The sequence below is a fragment of the Hippocampus guttulatus genome, chromosome 3, assembly GCF_054856545.1.
Source record: "Hippocampus guttulatus isolate MCC_2025c chromosome 3, RoL_Hgut_1.0, whole genome shotgun sequence".
In the NCBI taxonomy this organism is placed as follows: domain Eukaryota; kingdom Metazoa; phylum Chordata; class Actinopteri; order Syngnathiformes; family Syngnathidae; genus Hippocampus; species Hippocampus guttulatus.
Genome location: NC_141263.1, coordinates 20,797,805 through 20,825,034, shown reverse-complemented (window position 1 = coordinate 20,825,034; position 27,230 = coordinate 20,797,805). Strand labels below are relative to the sequence as shown.

The window sequence follows — 27,230 nt, the reverse complement described above, 5'->3', positions numbered from 1 at the left end:
ACCTGTGGCCATAAAATGACCTTGGTCTTTTATTTTATCCTCTGTGAGGTCACTCTCCTATCAAATGAAGGGCGAGCAAACAATTGTTTTTCATAATTTGCAATTGTGAGCTTTTTTTTTTAATGCAAGACCAATAAAACGTTAGAACATCACTTGAACGTAGTCTGCACAGTTAATGAAGATGCTTATGTTTGAATTACAGTGTTTACAGTAAGAAAGTGTTGTCTTTGTCTTTAAAACAGCTTACATATAGTATTACTTAGCCCTTAAGCCTTCCAAACAGAGCTTTTTCCCTAATGAGCCTCAGAGTGCTGTGTTCAGGGGATGTCATACAAAGAAGTGTCGCTCACCTCATTACCTTTGACTCACTGTCACAGTGTATTTCTGTTGTTTATAGCAGCCCACTGTGTGAAACACTCACTTGTCCGGCTCGCTTTATCTATTGAGTGACTTTCTTTGTCTTAACATCCCCAAGGCCTTCGTTCTTCTTCTTCCTCTTCTTTTTCTCTTTCTGTCACTTTGTCTGGCTCATTTCCGTCATCGCTTTGTGCGCTGTTGTCTCCTCTGGCTTGTTCTCCGCCCCACAATCCCGGGAGTGAATCTATGTGCATGTCGTCTTGTGGGTTGAATTCTTTACAGATTTTCCACCTCCAGGCCATCGGAAAGAAGAGCAAATATATGTAGTGTAAAAACTAATACACGAGCACACAGCATGTATGTATACCTTCTAGGTTGAAAACAATTGCTGTTCTATTAATCATTAACTTGTGTAAAAATTGTGTGTTAAAAAAAAGCTGATGTCATGTTAAATGTTAAAAGTTCAAATAGTACTTTTGATAACAAGGGACAACAGTCGTTGGTTAGCGGCTAACTCAGGCAAGCAGCATCCAATGTTGACAGTCGACATTGGATTAAGGTTTTTGTGTGACATTTAAGGTACATTTTGAAGATTATAACATTTCGATTAGTTTTGGTCAGCATTCGAATTTCGCCCTTTAGAATCGAAACAGTCCACAACTAGCTACCTAGTGGCTCGTGGTACAAGCAAATAACGGTAGACTTTGTGACTTTGAGGCATTTTTCTGTCGTTGATAATTTTCATGTTTATTTGGTCAACCTATGATTTGTTCACATTTAAAGACAGTTTTCCCATTAGACTTTTTTTTTTTTAACAAACTTTCAAATTGGCGTTTGGCAAGGTATCGGCTAGCTCAAGCTAATAACTTTGAAAGGGGATAAAGACAAATATAAAGACACTCATTCACACCATTATCAAACATCAATAAGACCCTTTTATGATTTCAGTGGCAAACTGTAAAAGTTGTAAAAATTTTCACCACAGGATCAAAATATATAAAAGATTAAAAAAAATACATTTTCAATCTTTTTCAATTGGTCATATTTTGGCACTATGAAGTCATGTGTCAGTTTCTGTGTAGTTTTGACATTTTTGTTTTTTTAAGGAACATTGACAGCTATTAATTTGTGAATGACTATCCTGTACTAAACTCAACCTTTCTTTATTCGCAGCCAAAATGGCAATATGGTTTTCATTGCGGCAGCTGTAGCAAAGTTGTTAGTATTCTGTGAGCGCGAGCCATCTCATGGCTCCACTCACCAAGCGGAAAGACAGTCAACAGCGAGGCCGCCGCGGGTCAGTCAGGGAGCAAGCCCCTTCCTTGTTGGTGTGACTGACCGACACCTTCCCTGCCATCATATAACTCCCACCTCGGCTGCACTGCAATACTATCACACCAAGTAGATGACTGAATGTTACTTACGTGCTCTGCAGATACTCTGGACTGTGTGTTCACATCTTAATTATGTCATTTTTCTTTAGCATTCACACAGTGTAATAGCAGAATTACTTAGGGCAAGGATATTAATGTGCGCCTGGCAGCAATTGAATGTGTTATCAGTTAATTCAGCCACCTCAGCAGGATATCATCATCCACTCAATGGGTGTATTTTCATACCCATCAGAGCGTTAGAAAATCCAGATGAAATGTTAGTAGCTCAGGGCTTTACATTGAACAAAATGCACTGTAAAAAACAAACAAACAAACAAACAAAAAAACATGCACTCAAGAAATTTGTGAAACAGCGAAGCTGTGAAGGGTGAACTGCGTCATAGCGAGGGTTCACTGTATCCCAAAAGGTATGGAAGTTGATGATTGTGACATATCCCATGATCCTCCTCCAGTTACAAGTACCGAAGCAATCAGACATAGAGTAGAAAAAAACATTTAGAGGGGAGGCGAGGCTCACTGTGGCAGACACAGAAAACCCTTGACACATCAGACTGGCTTTACGCTCACATTCTGGCGACTGACTTTTATCGCACTCCCCCCACCCTTTTTTTTAGACATTATTCCAGTGGCATTTAACAGATGCTTGTGGTCACTTCTACTGCAGCTTTAATGAAGCTTTCTCCATTTTTACAACACTCGCAGCACTCAACAACTTTCCGACTGACTAATCATTTAGCCACAGTGCTCCCGTCTTGCTTTTTAAAGGGCTGGTAAGTTCTAAATTAGTAGAAGAGGAAATGCAGCATCTGGACAGGAAGTGGGACTTCCTGATGGAGGGGTGGGGGGGGGCATCAAGGTGGGGGTGGATGGGCCTAAATCTTAAACACAGAGGTCAAAAACTGCGGCTGGGTGGCAACATGCAAGACGTTCGATGTTCTGGCAGTCACTGTAATTTTCTTAGACAGTTGTGTCCCCACCCAGCACTCCAAAAGCAATAGCAGGCCTCAACACAAGCTAGCATGGATGGATGGAAGGAGTTAGAAGCATTTTCATGCTTCCTTTTTGTATTCCAATCTTCCTCATCAGAGTAGTGAATTGCCGGGCACCTTCGAGTGAGAGGCGGATTACACTTTGGACCGGTCGCCAGCTTATTGCAGCGCGCATACGATCAAACAACCAATTCCACGTAAATTCACACCTATGGCCAATTTAGCGTCTTACATTTTTGGGATTGTGGAAGGAAGCTCGAGTACCTGCAGAAACCCCACCAAGTACAGATAAAACAGGGCAACTCCACACTGAGATAATCATCATCGTTTTCAACTCAACTCAATTGTATTTACTGTATAGAGCACTTTCAAACAGCCATCGCTGCATACAAAGTCCTGTACATGGAGCAACTAACATATACTCAACAATAAAGCAATAAAAGGCTAAAACCAAACTAAACTGACTTCCGATAGGAAAAGGATTTTCCACTCCTGGATTAAAGATTTACTTTACTACCCTTTTCCAAAGCTATTTTGCTCCTCTGTTGGCGAGCCTGGACCTCAGTGAAAGTGTGTAAAATACATGCAAGATCAAACAGTGTGAGTGTGCCTTACACCGAAGACTCTGATCGAGCCATTTTCACCTCACCTCCACCATAGGCCCCATTAGGCTCTCGAACGCATTGCTCGTTTTTTTGTCCGCAAGAGCTACCAGCGGGTAAAGAAGCAATTATGCAGCAGTGGTGGCATAATATTTCATTCCCTTCACATGGTGGACACTAACGGCTTCATGAAGAATAGGACAGCGGGTGCAGAAAATGGGGAGCTCTCAAGGGCATGGTGCTTCATTAAGAGTGTCGCTTTACTGGGAGGATGAAAGCGTTGGCGTGCGTTCTGGTTTAGCAGGTGGCATTAGGAGATTCGCGACATTAATGTCATCGTAAGGCAAGACCATCTTCAAATAAGACCAGAAGAATCCACCTCACTTTGGCGCAGCCATTCTTCCATTTTATTTATTATTATTAATATTTTTTTAAACCCAAGCACACTGACAGCAGTTTCCTTTGAAATCAGTCATTTATTTAATATTGTTGCTTTATATCCCGTATGATAGCATCCATGGTGGTAGGTGACATGAACTTAACATGTAACATTCAGCATTCTTCCAAAAACCAATTTGTCCAAATAAGGCCTTCCCCCATAATAGATGGAAAAAAAAAATTGAAATTGAAAGACCACTATAGACAAGCTGATGGACAGTGACACGTGTTCTTTTTATAACTCAAACAGATGTTCCTGGCTTCTGCTACAGTGTGTTGGCAGATGTGACTGGTTTGCATATCAGTCTAAATGTGACCCTGTAGAGAAGTTCAGCAAACCAAACCGGACCAGAACAGTCAGCATAAAGTTTTATATCACAATTTTTTTTTCTTGTCATTGTCTTTAGAAATCCGATCCAGTGGTCGTGGGTCAAAGGACGGCGGCACCAAGCAGCTTCCCCTGTATGACACTCCGTACGAGCCCACTGAGAACGGTGGAGACTCTGACCCTGAACGTTCGCGCTGCCCTCGAGAGAGTCGACTGCCTCAGGACGACGAGCGGCCGCCCGAAGAGTACGACCAGCCCTGGGAGTGGAAGAAGGAGAGAATTTCCAAAGCCTTTGCAGGTATATGTGAGCTTGGATTTATGGTTATAAAGTTGCTGACAAAGTGCCACCATTGACGAATTTGACACTGGGAAAAGTCTATTAAATAAAAGGCAGACTGTACAAAGTTGACATTCCGAGCTTACCTATTCAACGTTAACGAGTCAATGTTATAACTTGCTGTTGGTTAAGTGAACTGTGTCGCTGCTTTATTAAATAAGTTTTAATGACGTCTGATCGTTCTGTTGGCGTTTCCTTGAGCATAGCTCCATCTAGTGGATGCATTGAAGATTGCATCTTGTAAAGTGGTGCGCCCAATGTATGAAAAACATTACAAAATAGACCATTCATTGAAGGTGCGCCTCATAATCCAGTGCACGTTTTAGTGGGGAAAATACGGTACGTTCACGCTGCAGCCGTACAGGATATGGTAAAGTGAAGGAAATTGTGAAGATGCTTCCTCCTTGGAGATGTATCATCAAGCAAAAACTCACTGGATTAATATGGAATTATTGCTTTTGATTGTATGATGTTATCCTTGCTCAGTTTTAGGATTTTATTTGCTGGATTTATGGCAAATATTAAAGCTACCTATAATATGGCGGATAGGCTGACTTATCGCTGCGACCCGGTTCAACAATCGTGCCAGAGACGGATGGAGGGACTGTGGCGTCCCAAGGATGGAATGCCCATCTCTGCTCCTTCTTTACAGTATAAACTCGTTGACCCAAGCATCAATTGAGGACCAGTTGCAGTTGACAAAATCTTACCATGTAATCAGCCAATTGTTTTTTATGGCTATCAAAAGGGAACTGAACTGTACCACTTGGTGGAAAGGCGACTTTTGACTGTGGTTCCTACTATCCAACTGAATCAATACTGACAAGGTTGTCATTCCTTGTCATTTTTAACCAATTTCTATTTTCTTTCCTGGTTCACTGTTCTGCTTCAGCTTTAAACACACATCCCATACGCTTTTTCTCTTTTCCAAGCACCTGCCACCGTGTTTATTCGCATGTGTTCCTCCTTTGTACTGTTATTACCTTTAAGCAGGGGGATGGGTATACGTATTTGGTTCGGCAGGCAGGTGCATGTAAGGCCAGGTTGGCTAAGGCAGCCATAACATCAAAACAGGGCTGTTCTCGACAAACAAGTATGCACAAAAATCATTAGAATAAATCATATTTAATCAGCCCTCCATATATACATGTATATATATTTTTTTTCTTTTTTTTTGTATCCTTGAACAGCTCTGCTTTGTTATGACTGCATTAGCTACGAGGGCTCTATAAGTGGCACTGGATCAATTCCCCACAGAAGAAAGGACTGCACTTCTAAATCCCCCACAGGTACCACCACTATGCAACTGGGCCTCTTTGTCTTTCACTCTCTTTTTTTTTTTTCTTAATGTGATGTTTTCACCATAAATCATGTGCTCAATTTGAGATTTATACAGGGGGGGGGGATGCCCTCAGGTTGCGGTCTTTTGATTAATAGGATGAGAAAAGGTCGGTCTCTTGAAGTGAAAATCAGCTGGCTTTGAAGGTGTACGCCACTGGAATGACATTAGCAGGGGCAGTGCAAAGGCAACAAGTGTGAAAATATTGCCAGTTTTCTTCAGAATCATATCGTATTCCATTGATTTGACAAACACACACACCCACCCACCTGCTCACCCCACTTACAGTGGGCTTTCTTTGCAATGACAACCAGAGCTCACAATGGGGCGTTGGGAATAGGCAAGTGGCTACTTGTTCTCAAGTGGCCCAGAGTTTGAAGAGAAAAATGGGCCCCCATAAAGATTGTAAAAGCAGCACTTGTATTTTCGCTTGTGAAGGTCGTACTTCATCCCACGCTGCCAAATTTCTGTCCTTCTGTTCATTTTCTGTTGTACTTAGTTGTTGAATTTCATACTTGATGGCTGGAGAGACACACCAGACACCCAACTATTTGCATAGGACACATGTATTATTATTTTTTTAAACACCGCTTATCCTGTCCAGTGTGTTGGAGAGCTGGTACCTAACCCAGCTGACTTTGGGCGAAACACTGGACTGGTCACCAGTCAGTCGCAGGAGATCGTCAACAACCATTCATTCCTTTCGGTCACTGAGTGAGAATTGACCCCACGCTGCCTGCACCAAAGTCAAGTGAATGTACCACTACACTATCCGGGACATACGAGACATTAAAAAGTCCATTTTCCATCTGGCCTCTTTAAGAACGTATTCGACTTGCTCCCTCTGCGTAGATAAGAGTTGCAGTTCTCTCAATCATGCTTCCTCTCTCTCGTTATGTTGCCGTCAAGCTGCACTCAGACATTTGTTTTTACACACACTTCAACTTATATTGAAAGCCCTCGTGACATGTGTCTCGTTTTTTACTATGCCAGTGTCAGCCGGGCCTTTAAAGATGTCATTTAAAAAAAGAAAGCTGCACCTTAAAAGTCCTTTGATTCATCTTGGTTGTGTTTCTAAATGCAGGACCTGAAAAACAAGGATGTGAATTGAGTCCAAGCCTCGTCCTTTGAGGCTTACTCTTCTTCAAGGTGTTGAAACACCCTTAGATCTGTACATCAAGGAGCCTTTCTCCATATCAAGGCCTCAGCTGGCGTAATTCCCTTTTTTGAGATGTGCAGGGGAATAAGATCTGATGTCTGCAGTCGGTTTATGATCCGGCATCAGGAGATATAGATTGATTGAATCTCCACTTGAGGGAGACGTCTTTTTAACAATTGGTTGCTATGGATTCTCATGGAAATATGCTTATCAGTGTGGAGGAACGCTTTTGCCAACCAAAAATGTCAGAGATAGAGATTAAGTCAGGACTATAACGCAGGGGCGGCATCAAGGATCAGTTTTGCAAAAACGTGGGATAAAAATGATATTGTAATGTACCGTTGTCTGTTCAGACACTGTTCCAACACACACGTATGTGGATGATGAATATTGCTACGTATCATACCTTTGTTTGGTAAGATAGTGTATTGATACACTGTTATGTGGACACAAGATCAATATTGAAATATATTGTCACAGTACTGTTTCGATAATCTTGCATATGGACAAAAAAATAGATGTCACAAGTATGGCATTGTTACGATACTCTAGCAATACACTAGCAGATACAAGCCCAACTCTCATCTGTTGTACTTTTTGAAAATATGCAGATATAAACAAAAAAAAAAAGATTGCTATCATTTTCTTTGATAAGGAACTGTATCGATACATAAGTATATGTATCAAATTGTTTTATGGGGAATGTGTCGATACGCTCATTCATAGTAGATATCACTATTGTATTGTTTCTTACGGTACTTTTTTGTACTGATTGACCAGCATAAAGAGTAGACAGAAGGTTGATAGAACTACTGTCTTGTTGTTTGGTACAATAATGTATTGGTCATACCAGCATCTGGACAAAAGATAAATAGAACCATGTATCAGGTTGTCTGTTACGATACGGTATTGATACACCAGCATGAAATACCAGTACTTGTGCTCTCAGCTGATTTCCAACAAAGTGAATTCATAAGTGCCCACAACACAGCAAACACACATACACATTTTATCCAGTTGTTAACGCAGTTGCCGTTCTTAAAGTGCAATAGTTTTTTTCCATTGCCAAACCACTAACTATTCTGTTTTATTCTTGTAGCAAGTGAAGGATGTAATGGGCGCGGTAATATCAGTGACTGATGTACTCGCCGCCAATTGAATTTTAATAGGCCGTTCCGGCAAACATGAAAAAGCTTCACAATTTTATACAGCCACATTAAATAGGAAAATGAAAGTGTCGCCCAAACAAAATATGATGAGAATGCTGTCATAAAACGCTTGCGCGCGCCGCCCGCTGCCCTCCCACTAGGGTCTGATACCACAATGCCAGACTATTTATCCTCGTTAATGATCAGCCAAGGGGAGCCAATAACACTCCACAATCTTTTTTAATGTAAATTCCAAGTCTTGTTAAGGTGTTGGGAGAGTGCGCGGACTTGCGCTTTTGGTTAATCGCTCATCCTTGCCCTGACCTCATCAATAGCAGCAGCCTCAGTCGCACAGTGCCAACAAAAGCCTCTTCTGCTGCCGCCGTTGACTGAGGCGCTGATGGATGAGTCAGGAGCTGAGGAGTAACCATGATGTATGATATGCGGAACAAATGAGGAAGCCTGTATGGGAGCAGGAGGAAGTGTGCTGGCGTTTTCAATCTGTAAGAGCCCCCATAAGATGTTTTCAATCCATTGCTCAAAAGGTTCAAGCACTGGAAAATGTAGATGCTAATTAGCATTAGCATCAAGCTAGTAGACTGAATGAGCTATGCTTGTAAGTCTTTGTGGACAAATGATCAGCATCTGTGATTTATGGTGTTGCTGTTTAGAACATATTAGGCCAGTGTATGAGAAAAAAAGGATTGATATCACTATGTTTCATATTCTTGTTTAGTATACACCATCGTGTAGACAAAAGTTTGGTATCATTACGATTCAAATTGCTGTTTATAACTCCACTTTATGGATTGGATCAAAGATTGATGTGACTCGGCACCTCATGGTTGTTTGGTATGATACTGTAATGATGTATTCATACACAGAAATGATTGCCCTCACCATTTATCACATCTCTACAGGTGTGTGCAAGAGTCGCCTTTATGAATTTTTAATGACTCTTCTCTGGGCGTAACGAGCCAGAAAGTCCTCAAATAAATCATCGATAGGCTTAACGTTTCAGCGGCAGGAGGATCCTGAAAAAAAACCGTCGTCGTGCAGATGACCTTCAAGACGGCCCTCTTTCTTTCAAACGTGTCCCGCCGCTTGCTCTTATCTTCCCTTGCACACATTGGCCCACACACACACACACACACACTCAGTGTCCCCAAAACGTATTCACCCGCCTCGCAGGGTCCTTGTGGCCAGCCCCGCGAAAAGACTTTCATCAAGTCTGCATCCTTTTTTTTTTTTCATACAAATGGAGCTCTTTCACACAAACATGCTCTGAAATGGAGCTCCATTGTACAATGTGATGGATCCTGGCATTGAGAAACCGTGCACCGGAGGGGAGCAAAAACAAGGTTCTTCGTGCGCATAATTTGCGGCGTAAACACGGCCGTCTCGTGTTGAATATGCACGCGTAGCAATTAGCCGAGTCAATTAAGCGGAGCTAAATGAAATGGCGGCAGAGCATAAAGGCATGCTAATGAATAAGCCTCAAGTAACGTATACCTGCCTTTTGAAGTCCCGATCATCAACGTCGAAATAATGCAAGGTCAACACATGAAATGAGAAATTTCCTACTGATGTCCCAGCATTTTCTTTTCTTCCCACCTGTTACAGCGTTGAGAAAATTGCCGCATCTTCTCCATTCTGTGCGGTTACTTCCACGAAAAGTGGTTTATTGTTGCAACTGCGTGCGCTTTCACGCTTGTCTTCCCTAGCTAACTTTTTCCTTCCTCTTTTGCTTCCTTTTCTGTTTCCAGCTTCCTGGTTTAGTCGATTCAACCACCTCTCTTACCTCAACTTGTTCAACGTTTCACGCTGTTTTCTTCTTCCTCTCTTATCTCTCCGCCCCTCCCTTTGTTGTCATCCGCCTCCTTCTTTCCTCCTTGGGGCGTCTCTTGCAGTAGAGATTAAAGTGATCAAGGACCTTCCGTGGCCCCCTCCGGTGGGGCAACTCAACAGCAGCCCTCCCCTGGTGGAGGAGCTGGAGTCGCCCTCGCAGACGGCTCAACCCTCGCCCGGACAAGCCGCCAGTGAGCAGCACCAACAGGGTGGGTGTTGGTGTTCCACTTGTCCAACGTCAGTCCCATTGACTCCCAGCATCCATCATTTCATCCATTCTTTTACCATGTATCCATCCATCCATCCATCCACCCTTTTGTTTCACTTACGATCAGTATGAAGAGTAATTGGAGATGCTGATTACAGTTTTGGAAAGCCAGAGGGCATTAATGAGTTTTGTCTTGATCTGGTTATTACAGTATTATTTTTAGACCTTGACTTTGGCTATTCAGAAAAAAACAACAAAAGGTTTTGGTCACTCTGCCAGCGTATCTAGGCATCGTGACGAAGCCATGACATATCTAGCTCTCATCAAGGCCGTTGATATGAGGTATGAACCAATGAGGTTTGTTGGAATTACATTTTGAGATCTTTGCAATCCCCCTCAAAATGTTTTTGGTCTCTATGCTACCATATTAGGTTCTTTTACACAGTATATAGACATATCTAGAAAGTCTTCATCAAGGCGATGAATGTTAGGTTTGAGTCCATGTGGTTTGTTGTGATGACATTTTTCCATCTTTTCAAGCACAACGGAAAATAAACATGAGGCGATATTGACAAAATAATTGCAGAACTGGAAAGACCTCATCCAGGGTGTTAAATATGACGTACAAGTCAAAGTTGATGAGTTCAGAAATCAGTTTTGATGCCTTTGAGGTTATTGTGAGTACGCTATTAAATATCAAACCCTCAAGGCTGTCAAGCTGAGTATTTTTTTTTTGGGCTAGGCATGGCTATCTATGTTTCCCATGAGACAATTGGTTGAAAAAAAAGTGATTACGCTTCTTGTCTAGTATGCTATGCTAATTACAGCATGTGCTATGATCGGTATGAGTGGGTTTTTCAAGGCATGATTGAAAGAGCATTTAGTAGCAATAGTAGTGCCAGGCACTTGCTTTTGTAAACACCGCACTTTTTCCATCTGGATTACACGTGGCGGAAAACCACTCACTCCTGTGCTGAGTTTTAAGTCCTGAAGGCTCATTAGTTTTAATTGTGCCCAACTGCCTCTTGTCTGCATAATCACTCACTCTGACCCCCCCATTTCCTCTTGTCAACACTCGCCGCGCTTCCAGATGGTTCCCCAAATGGCGGCCTCCTCGCTTGAGTAACTGGAGAAATGAAAAAAATCACACTCATCTTAAGTTGTTTTTAGTCCATGATGTAAAAATAGTCACTGTCATACAGATGTAGGCAGAGGTTAGCCTGTGTAATATCACAGGTTGCATGCCATGTTCGCAGAGGTGTGGATGGCGGAAGTGGATGTTGCTACATGAGTGTTTAAGACATGAAAATTGGCTTTGGATTTTCACCCAGGCTGTCTTATAATGTCAAGGATCACTTGTTATTGTGTAAATTAGCCCTACTGTTACATCACAGTGGAACAGAAGTTCAGAATAGCTCGCTCACATTTTCACAAATAGGCACCTAAGAAAAGATTTATATGGCTGTTTGATTTCACACTTGATTGGTAGCCCGGCCCTCCTACTTGCATACAGGGATTTAAAAAGTCAATCTCTGAGGAGTTTGGCTTTGGACTTTCTGCTGTATTTCCTCTTATTGACGCTCACAAAGAAGTGACTTTCTCTAAAAGCACTGTGAACTGCCGTCATTACATCGAGAAGTGAAGGACGTGTGGCAGAACTAATGCAAGGGAATGGGATCTCCCCCCCCCGTGGAGATTAGCGTGTAAAAGGACACCCCTGTGCGCTGTAGGCGAGGACTTGATTTATGTCGGCCATTCCATGGGAACGCTTTCTGCCCCCCCCCCCCCCCCCCCCAGCCGCCATGTGAGTGGCTTTGGGAGTGGAATCCAACTGTAAAGCGATACTCACCCGGTCTGAGCAAGTGCAGCAGGTTTTCGGGTGCCCTCTGTGACCGTGTGACTCCATTTGCTAAAGTGCTTGTCCTCATAAGGGTCATGGGTAGGCTGGCGCCTCGCCCATCTGACTTGGGTCAAGAGACGGGTTACACACTGGACTGGTCGTAATGATAAGATTAAACATTACAGAGGGCTCCCTATAAACAGATAACTATTCATGGTCACATTCAAACTTAAGGACGATTTGGATTCTTAAATAAAACCTGACAAGCTTGGTTTTGAAATATGGAGGAAGCCTAAGAAAACCCATGCAAGCATGGAGTGAATTCAGCCTGAGCCAATATTTGAACCCAGAACCTTTTGCGTTCGAGGCGCGAACCACAGCTCCAACATGCTGTCCCACCTCGCCTCTCCCCTCAGCAAAAAAATAAATAAATGAAAAATCCTGCTTGCAACGTATCAGCTTGTAGACGTTCCCACACAGACGTTGTTGTTCCCACACAGACGAGCTCAGCTCTTCTGAACTTTGTTGCTAATCAAAACAGCAACACTGACAGAGGCACTTCAAACCCCAACAATATTGCAAACACATTACTAAAGGCGGTCTTACGAAAAGTGTAATTACGACAGTTCACAGATGCTTTTGCATCTGTACACATCCTAAAATGTTCATATAAATATATATTTTGAGCCCACCCAAAATCATGAATATTTCACGATCGAAATACCTTTATTACATTTTGACATACAATCTAATATTTACTTGACAGCCAGACGCGTTCTACCCTGACCTTTTTTTTTCCATTTCAATTTTTTAGAGTGCTTCCTCAAGAAGGCTGCAGCATAAAAAGGGGCGTGTTCCCTCCATCCGTCAGCATCCGACTGACACTTTCATTCGATTCCATCGACAATCGCTGCCCCAATACATGCATGACAGTTTGTATGTGTGTGTGTGTGTGTGTGTTTCTGCAGATAACTGTGCACATTCTCATCCCTCTTAAGCTGCCTGTCGGGGCCTTTTGTTCTCCTGGCCAATCATCTCGTCAATCTGTTGGAGAAAAGAGGAATAAGATCGACTCGCTGATGTTGGAGCCTAAAATATACATTTTACGCTCGGAGGGAAGCAAATGCAATCCTTTTCGATTTTAATCCAATCTGATGCTCCATCTTTTTTGTCTTGTCTCGGTTGGACGTAGGTAGACAAGAGAAAGATGTGGTCAAGTGAGCAATACGTACACTCGTGTTGACCAATGGACTTGATAGTTGTTTTTGTTTTTAACTCGCAAGGTTTTATTTTAACACACTTTGACGGCATCGTTTGTAGGAACGGTGATTACAAGCATTGTGGACGTGTGTGCGTGCAAGTGATTGTCACGTTGGCATGTTTAGAATATGGCATGAAAAAGCAGACTGCAAAAAGTGAAGGAAGGAGTTGAATTTCAAACAAAACAGCTGTCAACAGGGATAAGAGGAGCAGAAACCTTTGTTGTCCCACTGGTCAGTTGCCATGGGAACAAAATGTAGCACACTCATACCACAGTGGCAGTCGTAATGTGATATCCCGGGAAAACCAAACATGTCCTTAACGTGGACTCACCTGGAGCATCCGTTGACTGAATTGCCTCCACCTCGCCCGCAAATGCCTCACCATTCGTCTTGAGTGATTCTGAAGTCACTGATTTCCCATCATGCATCAGGTTTTAACACCAAGGACATTAAAACAAACACAAGTTAGTTGGATGAATCAATTCCGTGAGTTTGCGATTGCATCAAGGGCAATGAGTTCATTCATTGAGTGGAGGGGAAGGGGAGCCCCTGCTGTTTAAATTTAGAATGACACACTAGTGTGCCTTCATTGAGCAGATGACATCGTGCACGTGAACACCCACATCAGGAGTCAAAACGTATGCACAGCATGTGTTTGCATAACATTAACATACACGGCGCATAAAGTAATCACAAACACAACAGCAAGTATGGATTTACTACCAAAAAGTAATTTGCCAAGAAAGCGTGATTGATGCACAGTGACATACGTAACGGCACTTTACTCAACCTAATGGCGATAAAAATGGATCGATCTTGGATAAAATGATTATCCTGATATTTTATGAACATTTATGGACACTAGATAGACAGGGACACTTTATTCATCCACAAAGAACATTCACTGCAACATTTAGATTTCCTTCTTTTGAATTAACAGAGAACACTGCAAATAAATGTTTTTGTTGTCCAATAAAAAAAAAAAAGTTCATCGAAAAAGATTCAGGAAGGCAGACATATTTTGTTCCAAAACAAACTTTTCAGTGAGATTTTGTACGATTGCCACCAAATTTAAACCACATATACTTTCATTGACTTAGTAGTAATTTTACTTTTACCTTCTAGTTCATAATTTCAGATGCAAATGTCCACCCCGAGTTTTCGTCCAACTGCTACCAAATTTGAGGATTTTGTCATTTTTGATAACCGTTTTTTTTTTTGCTGTTGCAAGGTTTTTGGTGCCCCCCCGCCCCAAAAAATTGCTCTCCAAATGTAATGAGAATTTTACAAATTCAGCTCCAGAAGCTAATTCACATGTCATTTGGTACAAGGCTCAATACATCTTTATGGACATATTGTCACCCTGGCTAATAGATGACTCGAGATGACTTTCCATTGATGACAGAGAGACGCTGCCAGCCCTGTACGTCAATTCTCTTTATCAAAAGCCACAGCCGTTGATATGTCAAAGCGTTCGGACGGCCCAACATCTGCTATGGAAGCCGCTCGCGCATGCCGGCCTCACCACCGGCATGTCAGCGTGTCTCTAAAATAGGTCTCTTCCAAAGCCAAGGGTGCTGCGACATCAATTATCGTGATGGATGATGGCGGGAAAGAGACCAAAAGCCACACACATGGGAAACACACACAAGCAAAGGCTGAGCGGCCATGTGAGCCTGACGTCATTGCCCACTAAACAAGTTTGGTGACTTCTACCAGTCGGCCTTGAGCGCACAGAACCTTGTCGTGATGTGTAATGTTTAACTTTTCTGTGTTTGTATGTTTGCTACTGACACGTTCACACATGTAGGAATGTAAATATGCATGTATTTATATACGACGTGCGTGTATGTCAAGATGGGTTGATGTATCGCGCCTCCTTCCGCTGTGTGAACGTTTCCGTTGCTTGGGCGAGTTGCGCACAAATTGACACCATTGCTGCATCCAGTCCCAGCCAACATTTCACACAGTTTCACTGCTATTTCTATCGATTTTACGATAGTCGGGCCCATTCATTTTGGGACATTAACATAACTCTCATCTTTCAGGTTGTAAATAACACTACAGAGGATTTGAAATGAAACAAACAAGACACAGTTCGACTGCAGATGATCAGCTTTAATTTGAGGGTATTTACATCCAAATCAGTGTAAGAATTACAACAGTTTCTACATGTGCCTCCCACTTTTAAGGTCCTAAAAGTAATGGGACAATTGGCTGCAAAGGTGTCCCCCTTTTTTTCTCCTTGTTTTTATAATTATTGTTGGAGGTAAACAAGCTAAATGTTGTGCGATGGTCAAGTCCATTATCTGACTTGAATCTGACTGAGCCTGAATTTTACTCTTTTTTTTGCAGTCCAGTTTGACGGCGTGGAAAAATCTAGAACGTCGCCCACCAAGGATGGGAAAACCCGTCCGCTGCAGCGGCACTCCAGCGGCTGCTTGGTAAACACCAAAATGACGTCAGCAGAGCAGCCCGGCTCATCCGTAGGGGAACGCATCGATCCCAGCATGGCCTTGGAAAGCCAATTGTGAGTTGCTACGGGTCTAAGTATGAATTTGGGTGGGTTGCGTTAAAAAAGAAACAACAAACGAAAGTACGCTTGAAATAGTTTTAGCTGTATTACTCAAAAGATGGTTGGCCAAGTTCACTTCAGACCTGACCGTCAATAGTGAGGAGAGCTGAATAGAAACCACGTAATGGAAACGGGACATTTAATTTCCTTGTGTGTTTTACTTTCCTCAGCTGGTACCACGGCGCCATCAGTCGGACGGACGCAGAATGCCTGCTCCGACTGTGCAAGGAGGCGAGCTACCTGGTGCGGAACAGCGAAACCAGCAAGAATGACTACTCCCTCTCACTTAAGTAAGAATGACATTGTCGTTTTTATTGAACCGCTTACAAATTATTGAATTGGATAGGTGCTGGTGTGACGTGCCGAACGGTCAATTTAGGTGGCACCATACCCCAAAAGTGGTACTGTTTGGAATTTAAACAAAAGTTCTAGAAAAAATATAGCTTCAAATTCAGCATTTGGGAAGTGGGTGAGCTCTGTAGCATATCCCGGCTGTTTTAGAGTCAGAGGCGGGGTCAACCCTGGACTTGTTGTCAATCACAGGTCACACAGACACAACAATTTAAACTCACATTCACACTATCATTGAGTGGGAACTTCCTGCACAGATGTTAGGTGAATGAATCACTACATTATCATTAATGTGTATACAACATTTACAGAAGTATTTAGTCAATGAATGACTCCTTCAAGGTTGACCAACTTCTGTATTTGTACATTCTGTTGGTGTAATACGTGCACTCTCATACTTGAGTGCATGGGAAGCTCCACCTGGACCACAAAGGTATGCTGACTGCATTGTCCCGTTATGCTAATGATCTTCACCTTTCCCACCTCTTCCTCCCGCCAACATTGCCCTCATCCTTCACCTGGCCACACCGGCCTCATAATCTGCTGACACTTCAACTACCGCCGCCGTCGTCCATCAGTGAACCCTGACCTCCCGTGAAGGGCGGCCTTCTTATTGGCCGAGTTATGTCTTGACATTTTGCTGCGGCGAACTTTCCGGCCCCAGGGAGAAGTCGTATCGCACGCTTGTCGCCAGAGCTGGTTGCCATGACAACATGAATGTTGCGAGATATTCTCTGACAGCATGGCAAAGTGATTTATTTGCTGGATGTATGGAAATATTCTAGATTTGAAGGCAGACATATGACATTTCGGAAGGTCCTCCCGATCTTACGAGGACCTTTAGACGGGAGATGAAAGACAAACAGATGCCGATTAGCCTTTAGCTTCAACTTACTGGAGGCAGGAGGAAAAAAAAGAATGGTATACCGTACATTTTCATCTTGATGCTTCTGCACGTGGCCACCTCGTCATTTATTATTCTGCCATAAACATGTACATGCTTATGATACATAAAGCACTCCCTAATTAATAAAATAATTAATAAAATGACAACTTTGAGGTACACGCAACCCCCAGCCATCGCTAGCTAACTTGACAATATCTCTGCCATTCCAGCTGTCACTTGAAAGTGGCTTTGGATCTTCGTCCAGCCACCAAGTCAGAGGAGGTGAAACGCAGTGTGGTGGTAGTTATAATGTAAATTGATGCAGGTGCAGCATGGCTCACTTACAGGCACATTTTCCAAAATCGTCCGCAAACAAAAAAATGTACTTTGTTTTCTTCACATTTGTTGGATGAGGAGGCACTCCGGAGACCCAACTGCAATTAAAAAGTACATTTTCCATAATATGTCCCCTTTTAAAGCTTTCATTTGCCAAACTGCAATCTGTTGATGCTCAAAGCAGCCAAAGTAATTTCCCAAGGGTTCCAACCAGCGACGCACTCTCAATAACAAGCACAAATTCAATATTTAGCACAAAATGATCAATAGCTGCACAACCACAATCAACGTGCTCTTCTACTAACCTTTTGGATTAGTAGAAGATTTTACTAAAACAATCAGATGGCCACAATAAGAGCGTTTCGGGTCACTTCCGTGGACCAGAAGATATGAGTTAGCCTTCTGGATCCCGCCACCGCCATTAATCCACATCACAAAAGTGTCCAGCTGGACCTCCATAACGAGCCAGCAGCCATTAAAGCAGATATGCAGCCGCTGCAGTAACCTGATTTATTTATGGCCTTGAAGCTGCGGTGGCTGCTGCTAACTGATATTAAAGGTTTGGCATAGGATAACTTTTGTGACCCCTCCACATAAAAGATGGTCGTACGGGGTGATGCGGAAAAAATTAAAGTCACATTTTCAACAAGTTCACTTTGGTTCACACACATAAAAATGTATTTGTACAAATGAAGGCCTCACCCGCAGTGAACGCCATGGACGTAGTGGACACCATAACACTGATTGATGCCCCCTGCCAAGTACTTGAATATGTTTAAAGCATGTTGGAGAGGTATTTTTTTTCTCTAGTTGTTGGGTTTTCACAGATTGCAGGTGGGGCTAGAATTTATCCACCATGATAAATGGGGCTTCACTGTACTGGGAGTAGTAGTCAAAAGTAGAGTCATTCACTTTACTGCCTTTCCCGTCTTCGTCACTGAATCGTATTTCTCCCAGGCATATTATATAATCTTGTAATTGTTAGAAAGTTTGGAAAATAGCTTCATCCGAATAGTTGCAACAAGTAAATAATCATTATTGAGGAAATAAGTTAGTTACTGTTAAATTGTTTTTCACTTTGGTACACACGTGTAGAAATGTGAATGAATGAGGCCTCCCCTTAAGTCAACACCTCACCTCTAGATGTCCGGTACTATCTGTAATTGAGTAAATAAATTCCCTGCGTAACAATTTCACGAGGAAAAATATTATTGAATGGATACTGTGTTGACAGAGTCCGTCAAAAGCAGTAATACAAACCAACCAATGGCCTGTATAATGTCTTAGATTCACTCCTTGAAGTGGGGTACACCCATGCCGATTTCTCACTCACAAATATTGAACAGGTTTCCAATCTATTTAGGACAGCCCCTGACTGTTTTCTGAGGTGATCAGAGAGGGGGGGGGGCCCTCAACACGCCAAGTCCACATCATAAGATAATCGCTCATGATCATCTTTTAAAGGCATTTGACGATTGGACTTTTGCCTACTTTGATCGGATAGGAGCAAAAATGCTCAAATGGTCAAATTTCAAATTGTTTTTCCTGAATGACTTATCGAGAATTTTAAGTCAATCTTCTGAAGGCCATAGGAAAGGAATACAAAAGCACTCTTCAAAAGTCATTGCTGAATAGCTGAGAAAAAAAAAAAAGAACGTGCGACACATCACAATACTTCGGCGAGACTTCTTCCCTAATGTGCTGCTCGGCGTCAGACGACATCAGTTCTCTTGCCTGCGGCGCGAGTGCGGGTCAGGCCTCAAAAGCAATCTTTGGACTGATTGGTGGTAGCGGCCTACGTCGGAGCGCCTCAGAAGCACAGGTGACGAGTTCACCCCCGCTCGACATGAGGCGAGTTCCCCAGCTGCCACTGAGATTGAGCGGAAGGCCCAAGGTGAGGATGGTCTGTGTCTCGGATTGCTGAAAGATGCATGAGGCCAAATGGTGGCACGTGTGTGCGCTGCATTATTGATAAAGAGCCACAAAGCCTTCCCCAGTCAGTTCTCTGACCTTATGGGAAGTGTTTTCTGTCTGCCCTCCCAACCTCCTCGCTCTTCCCCGACGACTGCTTAGTCGCAACGAAAGCCTTTTTAGTCTTACAGAATGAAGTCTCACATTTATTGGTACAATTACTTTGAAGCACCTGAAGAACAATGAAATTGTCTGTGACGGGACAAGGTTAGGTTTGGTGTTAGGTAACTGGTGTTCATAGATCCTGTGGACTAAACATTAAATATATACAAGAGTTACCTTCCCAGCAGAACTCTGTTGTTAGCGTGTTTGTAAACCAAAACAGCAGCACATACCAAAGCACAATCTTTCGGTGAGTCAAAGTGTTGGTGTTTTACGGGCTGATTCCTGATGATGTGGAAGTAGTCAAAGGGGGCCCTCGGCAATTTGGTGTGAGACAGAATGGTGTCGGGGTAATTCAATTTGCGCTCATGTGAAATGAGGGATGCCCACGGTATATTTGACGCTCAGTAAAATTTTAAAAGGTTATCGGCAAAGGAAAGGATCATTACCGTTTGACAGACTGTCTATTTTATTTTGACATCTTAGATTCTTATCACTCAGATCGTCATTTTACGGGATGTCGCCGGATGTCGGAGGCAGGGAGATAAGCCACCATTGCCAAGGACGAACACGCTCAATGTGAGCCACGGCAGATATTCCTCTTGCTTTGACAAACCCTGTGCTCTATTGCTCTGCTGTCCTCGTGGCTTTGCGGGACGATATGGTGTATCTACAAGTCCAAATCATCTGGGAATCTTAAAATTGTAATTGGGGGTGAGAAGTTAGATTAAAGGTCAGGACAGAGGAGTAGGAGTTCAAGTTGGGGTGACAAGATAGGTGATTAGTGATTAGTTAAAAGAGTCAGGGGGCAGGGGATGAAGTTAGGAACTAAGCCTTATGAATCAGGGTAGGAGTTAGCACTGTTGTCCTTGTGGCTGTCTCAGAAGGACAATATTGTGCATCAACAACTCCAAACATTTGCTGGCAAATCATCGTGGAATCTAAAAAAAGAAACGACAAACCCTGAAGTGTTTTTCTGTTTTATGTGCGTCTCTATGTAACCGAGCATGCGCCTCCAAGCGATTGATGATTTATCAAAAACACTTTGTAGCGACTATTTTTAGCAAGAGGTCTCCTGGCTGGCGAGCACAGACTAACAGAAGTGGCAATACAGAAAGTACAGAAATGTTCCAATTTCAAGTCATTCACGACACTCAGGAGACTCAATAACAGAGAAGTCACAGAGGTGTGTTTACTCTGCTTGATTCGAGAAATATTACACAGTGGCGTCGTCTGTCAAGAGGTAACTACAGAAAGTCATCGACTCTTTTGACAGCATTATGTCATTCTTAGGACACCCTCAGATTGAACCTTGTGCTTTTTTTTCCCAACATTGTTTTTATTAGTGTGCTACTTTCTCTTTGTGCGTGCCCATGGGGGTGGGGGGGGGCGTACACTTACAATAGCAGATAATCAAAGAAGGAATTTCACATCCCGATTTCCACATTGTTCAGATGAAGAAGTACATGCGCAGTACTTAAAACTCAAAATTCCAAGCAAAATTCTTTCGTGGTCTGTTGTAAGGAAACACTGCCATCTTTGTTCAGACACATAGAAATGTTACAAATACAGAGTTCGGCATTAAGGTTAAGTTATGATTTGGGGTTAGGTTTACGGTTTCGGTATTGTGATTGAGATCGGGAGTTATGGGCGAGGGACTTACATTAACTGTTTAACTGCGCATTTTTCCATCAACCACCTCTGATGAGCAAAATATTTTAGTAGTTTTTGTTTTGCAATTTTCTGATAACACAATTAACAACAAAATGAGTCGCTCAGTCTAATATTCAGAATACTCTGTTTATTTCCCTAACAAGATATATGGAATGTAAATAGCACGCGGTTCCCTGTGGCCAGCCTCAGAATGGTAATTTTCTATTTGTGAGCACAGGATTATTGAGAAACTGTAAAAGGTATTGATCTGAGGCTGGTGGAAGCGAGCAGGGAGCCTCTTCATTTGCTTTTACTGCTCTAGCTTAAGTGATTTATCCTGAGGGTTCATTAGCCTCATTCCCATGCCAGGCACGTGACACCCTGCACTTTAAGTACAAGTCTTTGTCGCGTCTCCCAGGTTGCGCAATACCTACTACTCTTTCTTGTGTTTTTGTGTGTCACCAGGAGCAGCCAGGGCTTCATGCACATGAAGCTGTCCAGGACCAAGGAGAACAAGTACGTCCTGGGCCAGAACAGCTGCCCCTTCGACAGCGTGCCCGACATCATCTACTTCTACTCTAGCCGCAAGCTGCCCATCAAGGGGGCCGAGCATATGTCCCTGCTGTACCCCATTGCCATCAGGACACTATAGTCCCCCACACAAACCAATACCATCATTATTGAAAGGGAAATCCCAAAACTGCTGATTCTGACTCACCTCACCTGTTGACCGATTCCCAAGGATCTGTCTCTTATGCAGGAGTTTTATTTGTTTATTTATGACCAACACACGCTTACTTCCCTTTTTTAGGGGGTTCCCACTGAGAGACAACACTTTTATTTGTTGCGGCTCTTCATTTGGAAAACTTGGGTTTTCTGTGAGGCTAATACAAAGGATGGGCACCTGACTCAATTGGGTTTCAGCAGAATGAACGCTCGATAATGCCACCAAAAAGGTCGCCATGGTTGAGGTCTGTGTGATTTGTGACAGTTAAGAAACCAGACTGTGGTTTCTTTTTCAGGCTGTGATCATGCACATCTCAACTTGTCATTGTCACACCCCCCGTAGGCGTTCGGGGACTTGTCACATTGACCTTCTTTAGACAGCAAACCAACTGAGACTTATTGAACAGTGGATTCCATTTTCCTAAATTGCATGAGGAATTAACTTCTAAACTCACAAACAAACCTTTGACGTAGCCTGCTAACTAGACAAAATGGAACCGGCATCAGCGCATTCCTGAAGTTCTGAACTTCCATTTCATTGCCAGTTAGACTATTGACCAAAAAGACACTTTCTGAAGATGTCTTAATGGTGGTCTGGGTGCATGTGTGACAAAAAAAGAAACAAAACTTTAGATTCCTGACTTTTATGCATCCCCTGCTCTCGTTTCTTTCTTGTCATAACTCGTATGTTTTAGCTGGCCTTCTAACTAACTGGGAAGCAAGCCAGGGAGTAAACTAGTCCCAAAATTGGATTATCGATCAGGTACTAGACTCCTGCTTCCATGCTAATGGGGTATTGAGAGGGTTAATGTTGGAAATGCCACTATTGTGAAGGTCTGTGAGGATAGATCACAAAAAGGAAAGGAGACTGTGGCTTTCAGACACCAGCGTAGCACTATGCTGTCACGTGACAGTCTCATTTTGTTGTAGTCACTCCTGACATGTTGTGTTCATCTTATTCAAACAGCAATGAATCAAGTGCGTCAGAAATCAGCATGCCATCTAAGAAACAAAACAAGTAGCAGCCCGTTAACAGACAACCTGGAACCTCAAATTCTGAACTCCAGTTTCCAGAATGGGTGACAAAAGAAGAAACTAGACTGTGGCCCTGCTGATGCGGCAGTCTCGTCTCTCTGACAAGTTGTCCTTTTTTAAGACATCAAACTCGCTGATGCTGGTTCCAGCCGAGCGGTGCACTCTATTTTGTCTCTGTTACATCAGAATACGTAATGATCCACGAATTGTTAACATGCCCATCCCTAGTTGGTACTCTATGCACATAGATGTATTGCAAAGGGGGAACATGAAGAAGTCTGAGGGTGTCCGGCTTTTGCGTTGATCTCTCTTTCATGTCATCATCCATACTCTCCGCCATCCGTCAGCGAGGGGGAGGTGTGTTACACCAATGGCAACCAAAGTGGCAAGACATGCTGGGGAGAGAGCGTGATGGACGGGTCAACCCATGCAAAAAGCCCGAGTAGAGGAACTAACCCCCCCCCCCCCCCTCCCCCTTAACCCTGGAGCTGTCCCGCCTCCCCCCTTGCCACAACGCCTGCATTGTCTACCTCAGAAAATCAATGCCATTCAGCCGTCTGTCTGAAGATCAATAGGTACAGTGGGACGGCCTGCATCGATCCGCTCTCTGCTTCCTAATTTCCTTAAAATGGCATCATTCATTTTGGATTTAAAAGAAAAAAAATGGGGGGGAGGACAATTCAAGCCCGGCTTTGGTGTGTTTTTGTCACTACTACGATGCTGTGTGATGTCAAACGTTTGGTTGAAGCCTTATCATGCATGGAGATCAGCTGACTGCTATCCTGCTTTTGAACGATTATTCCCTGACTGTAATTTATTGGTGGGCTAATTAGCGCCCCACTTTTTTTTTTGTCGTGATCGTGTTCTCCGGGGTGACTCCTGTGGTGCTCTCGTTTTGCTCTTCTTGTGTGCTCGTCACGCCTCGGCCCAATTCTTCCTGACCAATCGCAGCGCAGTTTGTTGGAACCCCGATGAACATTCAAACTGCAACTATACATTTCACGTCTCCCATTACAAAGACTTGAGAACACTGGCGATCTTGCTTTGAACCACCTTAAGAAGGCCAGTCACTTCTTCCTGGATTTTGCTCAACAAGCACACTTTTTTTTGCTATGTAGAATAATGAAGGAAGAGAATCAACTTGTACTCCAATTCTTAAATTATGTCCCTGCAGTGAAGCTTAAAATTCTAATGCAATCAGGAAGGCTGTATGACCAAAGGTAAACTGGAAATGTTCCAATTAATATTTTAGCGTCGCTCAAAAAGAAGTCCTAAACATCAGCATTGTTAATATTACCATATCAAAACGATAAAACACATGCCTGACTTGCAATTTTTGCTTTAAACATCCGGGTCCTTCCAGAACATTCCCCTGTTGGTAGACTGTCGTAAATTTTTATCCAGCCACTCTACTGATGTTGTCAAACTCAGTTATCATGAGCATTGCTATATCACAGATGCATATAAGCTTCCGCCATGCACTGTATTTCGGCAAGTTTCTGTAAATTTTCGACCAACACCTTCAGGTTTGGCGGCTGAACTGTCGTAGAGTTTTCTGGTAACCGAATTTGCTTTAGCAATGCTAGTCCACAGAAAACTGCGGCGCAATACCGTCATAGACCCTAGTTGTTTGGCAATCAATGGCCCAATCCATTGGTCCACTGTCCTAAATTTTCAAATCGTCACGCTAATAATGAAAAAGGAGTTCATCTTAGCGTTGCTGGTCCACAGATGCGCATCTCTGCCATTGACCTTATTTTCCTTTTTTAGAACTTTGCAGTCATTTTTTGAGTTGTTCAACTGCTGACACCTTCAAGTTCCAAGTGTCCTTCGACTGTAGTAGATAGTTTTCATCTGCCCTGCTAATTTCCACATTCTGATTTAACGTCTTCATGGACAACAGAAACAGATTCACTGCCATGGACAATATTGTGCCCTCTAAAATTTCCAAATTGTTCATCTAAAAAAACTTTTGAGTTCAGAGGATCCACTGTTGATGTTGTATGCCCTGGCACCCTGATCATTTTGCAAAGTTGAGTTAGCGTAAACATTGCCAAACAAATGAACAATGATGGCCCCACAACACAATTAGAGCTCTTCTAATCATTGGTGTTTATTTATTGTTATCAGTGAAACACTTACATGCATTTAAAAGAGTTGCTTGCTGAGCAAAAACGCAAGAAATGGTCATGTTTAGGGAAATTAACTGGCGAGTGTTCATACTGTAGAGCTTTGGAGAGATCACTGCTAAGTGTGTGCTATGCAACTGGAAGACTCCTGATTAGTGTTTCAATGGTACCAACCGTCCCATGTGGTTGATGGAAACGACTCCCCTGCCTAAAAAGTCGAACAGGGTGCGGTCGCGGTGACGACGTCTCTGCAGCTTTACTACGACTTTAAGTGGACCTATGAGAGAAAAGATTTTGAGAAGATAAATGAATGTCGACGTCGGCTCTTAATGACTGCTGCAAACGGGTGTTATAGTACTAACAGGGAGGCCTTACTTAGCTTTGGAGGAAATAGACTGCAATCCACGGAGGACACTTCACACATCTCTATGGAAAGCATCTCTTCTGTCTGAAGTGTCTTAAATTGTGCGTGTGAGTGTGTATGCACGGCGTCCCCCTCATGGCCAAATGTATATACTGAATGTATCGTAAGCACGGGGGACGCAAAGGCATCTAAGTAAATAAATAAAAGAAGAAATAGGGTTTATTATGACTGAAGCGCGGAATATCGTGTGATGCTTTTTTTTATTTTTTTGACGATGACACCAGTTTCCATGGCTACGCTTCTCTGTAAATAGTGAACCGCTGCTACATTGTTTGATACAAGGACTGTGGCTATTGGTAGCCACTGCAAAGTTTCATACTGCTCCATGTAGAAACACGATACTATACTTCACTCAATACACGCGCGCACATAAAATAGACTGCGTATTAGAAATATACACAGTACTGTACAAGGGAATGTCAACAAGTTAAAAGCAAATCAGAATCTAAGAGTAATGGCTGTCATTATCGTCAAACCAAAAAGTAGCCTACTAACTAACAAAGAAAACAAACTAACAGTGCTACAATTATTACATAAGCAAACACAGCAGAAAGTAGCCAAACTAAATGAAAAAACAGGAAGTAAACAACTCAGGAATAAAAAAATGACAGAAAGCAGCCGACGAAATAAAAATAAACTGGAAGTAGCAAATGCGACTCATACAAAGCTGCAAGTAGCGCACTAACCAAAAACAAAACAAGAAGTAAAATATTAACTACTACAATACATAAATAAATAAATAAACCATGGGAAATAGCCAGCTATCTAACAAGCAAATCTGAAAGTCAATTTAGGAAATGGCCTTTCAACTCTCAGACCTGGAAGTAACCCACTAATGAACAAACAAAAATCTGAAAAATATAATCTGCTAACTAACAAAAACTGACCAACCAGAAAGTAGCTCCGGGTAGGTAAGAAAATACATAAATCATCACACCAAGATGTTTCCCAATAACAGAAAACTACTAACAAAGAAATCAGAACGTATCCCACTTTCACATAAATCCACTAGGAATCTAGTAGCTCACTGTGAGGTACTTAAACAAAAATAATAAGTAGCCAGCATACTAACAATGACAAACCTTGAAAAAACCTACTATAAAAACATAAACAGGTAAGTGGCCAACCGAGTGAAACAAGAAGCTGAGGCTTACTAGCAAACTAAACCAGAAGTTGCTGCTGTCAAAATAGAAAGTAGCTTGCTAGCTGATATGTTGACAATCCAGGAAGTCGCCAGCCACACGTGTAATTTCTCAAGTTAAATCCTTAATGTGTAACACATTCACTAAGGCTGTATACAGTATTGCCACTTTTGTCTTTAACTGTGTTATTCATCAAAGCAGTACGCTGAAAGCAAGCAGGTAATCCATTTCTTATTCCAAGGTTCCATAGTGGCTCTCCACAGACGTGATCTCCACCTCTTCCATCAAGGCATGAAACGCGTCACAGGAGCTTTTGTGCACAAAAGAAAGAGCCAAGATGGAGGCTATAGTACAGAAAATGTGGGTTGAAAGCAGTTGAATGAAGCTTTGAGGGGAGAGAAGTGGCCTGCTGTCCACCATTTCACAGCCGACATGGTGACAGAAAGCAATCTCAGGTACCAGACGTTATGCTAATGATACCTCTTTTCACCACCCTGTCTCCTCTTCGTCGTCAAGGTGGTCTCATGTGAATGGCTATTCTTCTCATCTGTTCTGCTTTGATTATAGAAACATTTACACTTGTTGCAGCCATTGCAGCAGTCCAGATATTTTTAGGACCAGAAAACAACCAATCTCAATCAATACAATGCA

The 27,230-nt window shown here is 42.6% G+C and overlaps 1 protein-coding gene across 4 annotated transcripts in view; it reads left to right on the top strand.

The window, feature by feature from the left end:
* shf (Src homology 2 domain containing F) overlaps window positions 1–25,618 on the top strand; it is an 81,664-nt gene extending 56,046 nt beyond the window's left edge. The window contains exons 3-8 of one of the 4 annotated variants that reach the window (XM_086107376.1): window positions 4,188–4,406; window positions 5,636–5,734; window positions 10,002–10,148; window positions 15,605–15,779; window positions 15,995–16,114; window positions 21,589–25,618. In XM_086107376.1, coding sequence (XP_085963502.1) covers window positions 4,188–4,406; window positions 5,636–5,734; window positions 10,002–10,148; window positions 15,605–15,779; window positions 15,995–16,114; window positions 21,589–21,775 — 947 coding nt within the window. In that variant the 3' untranslated portion in view covers window positions 21,776–25,618. The remainder of the gene's footprint in view (window positions 1–4,187; window positions 4,407–5,635; window positions 5,735–10,001; window positions 10,149–15,604; window positions 15,780–15,994; window positions 16,115–21,588) is intronic. The other 3 variants (XM_086107372.1, XM_086107373.1, XM_086107375.1) reach the window with 3 other exon arrangements.
* The last annotated feature ends 1,612 nt before the right edge of the window (window positions 25,619–27,230 follow it).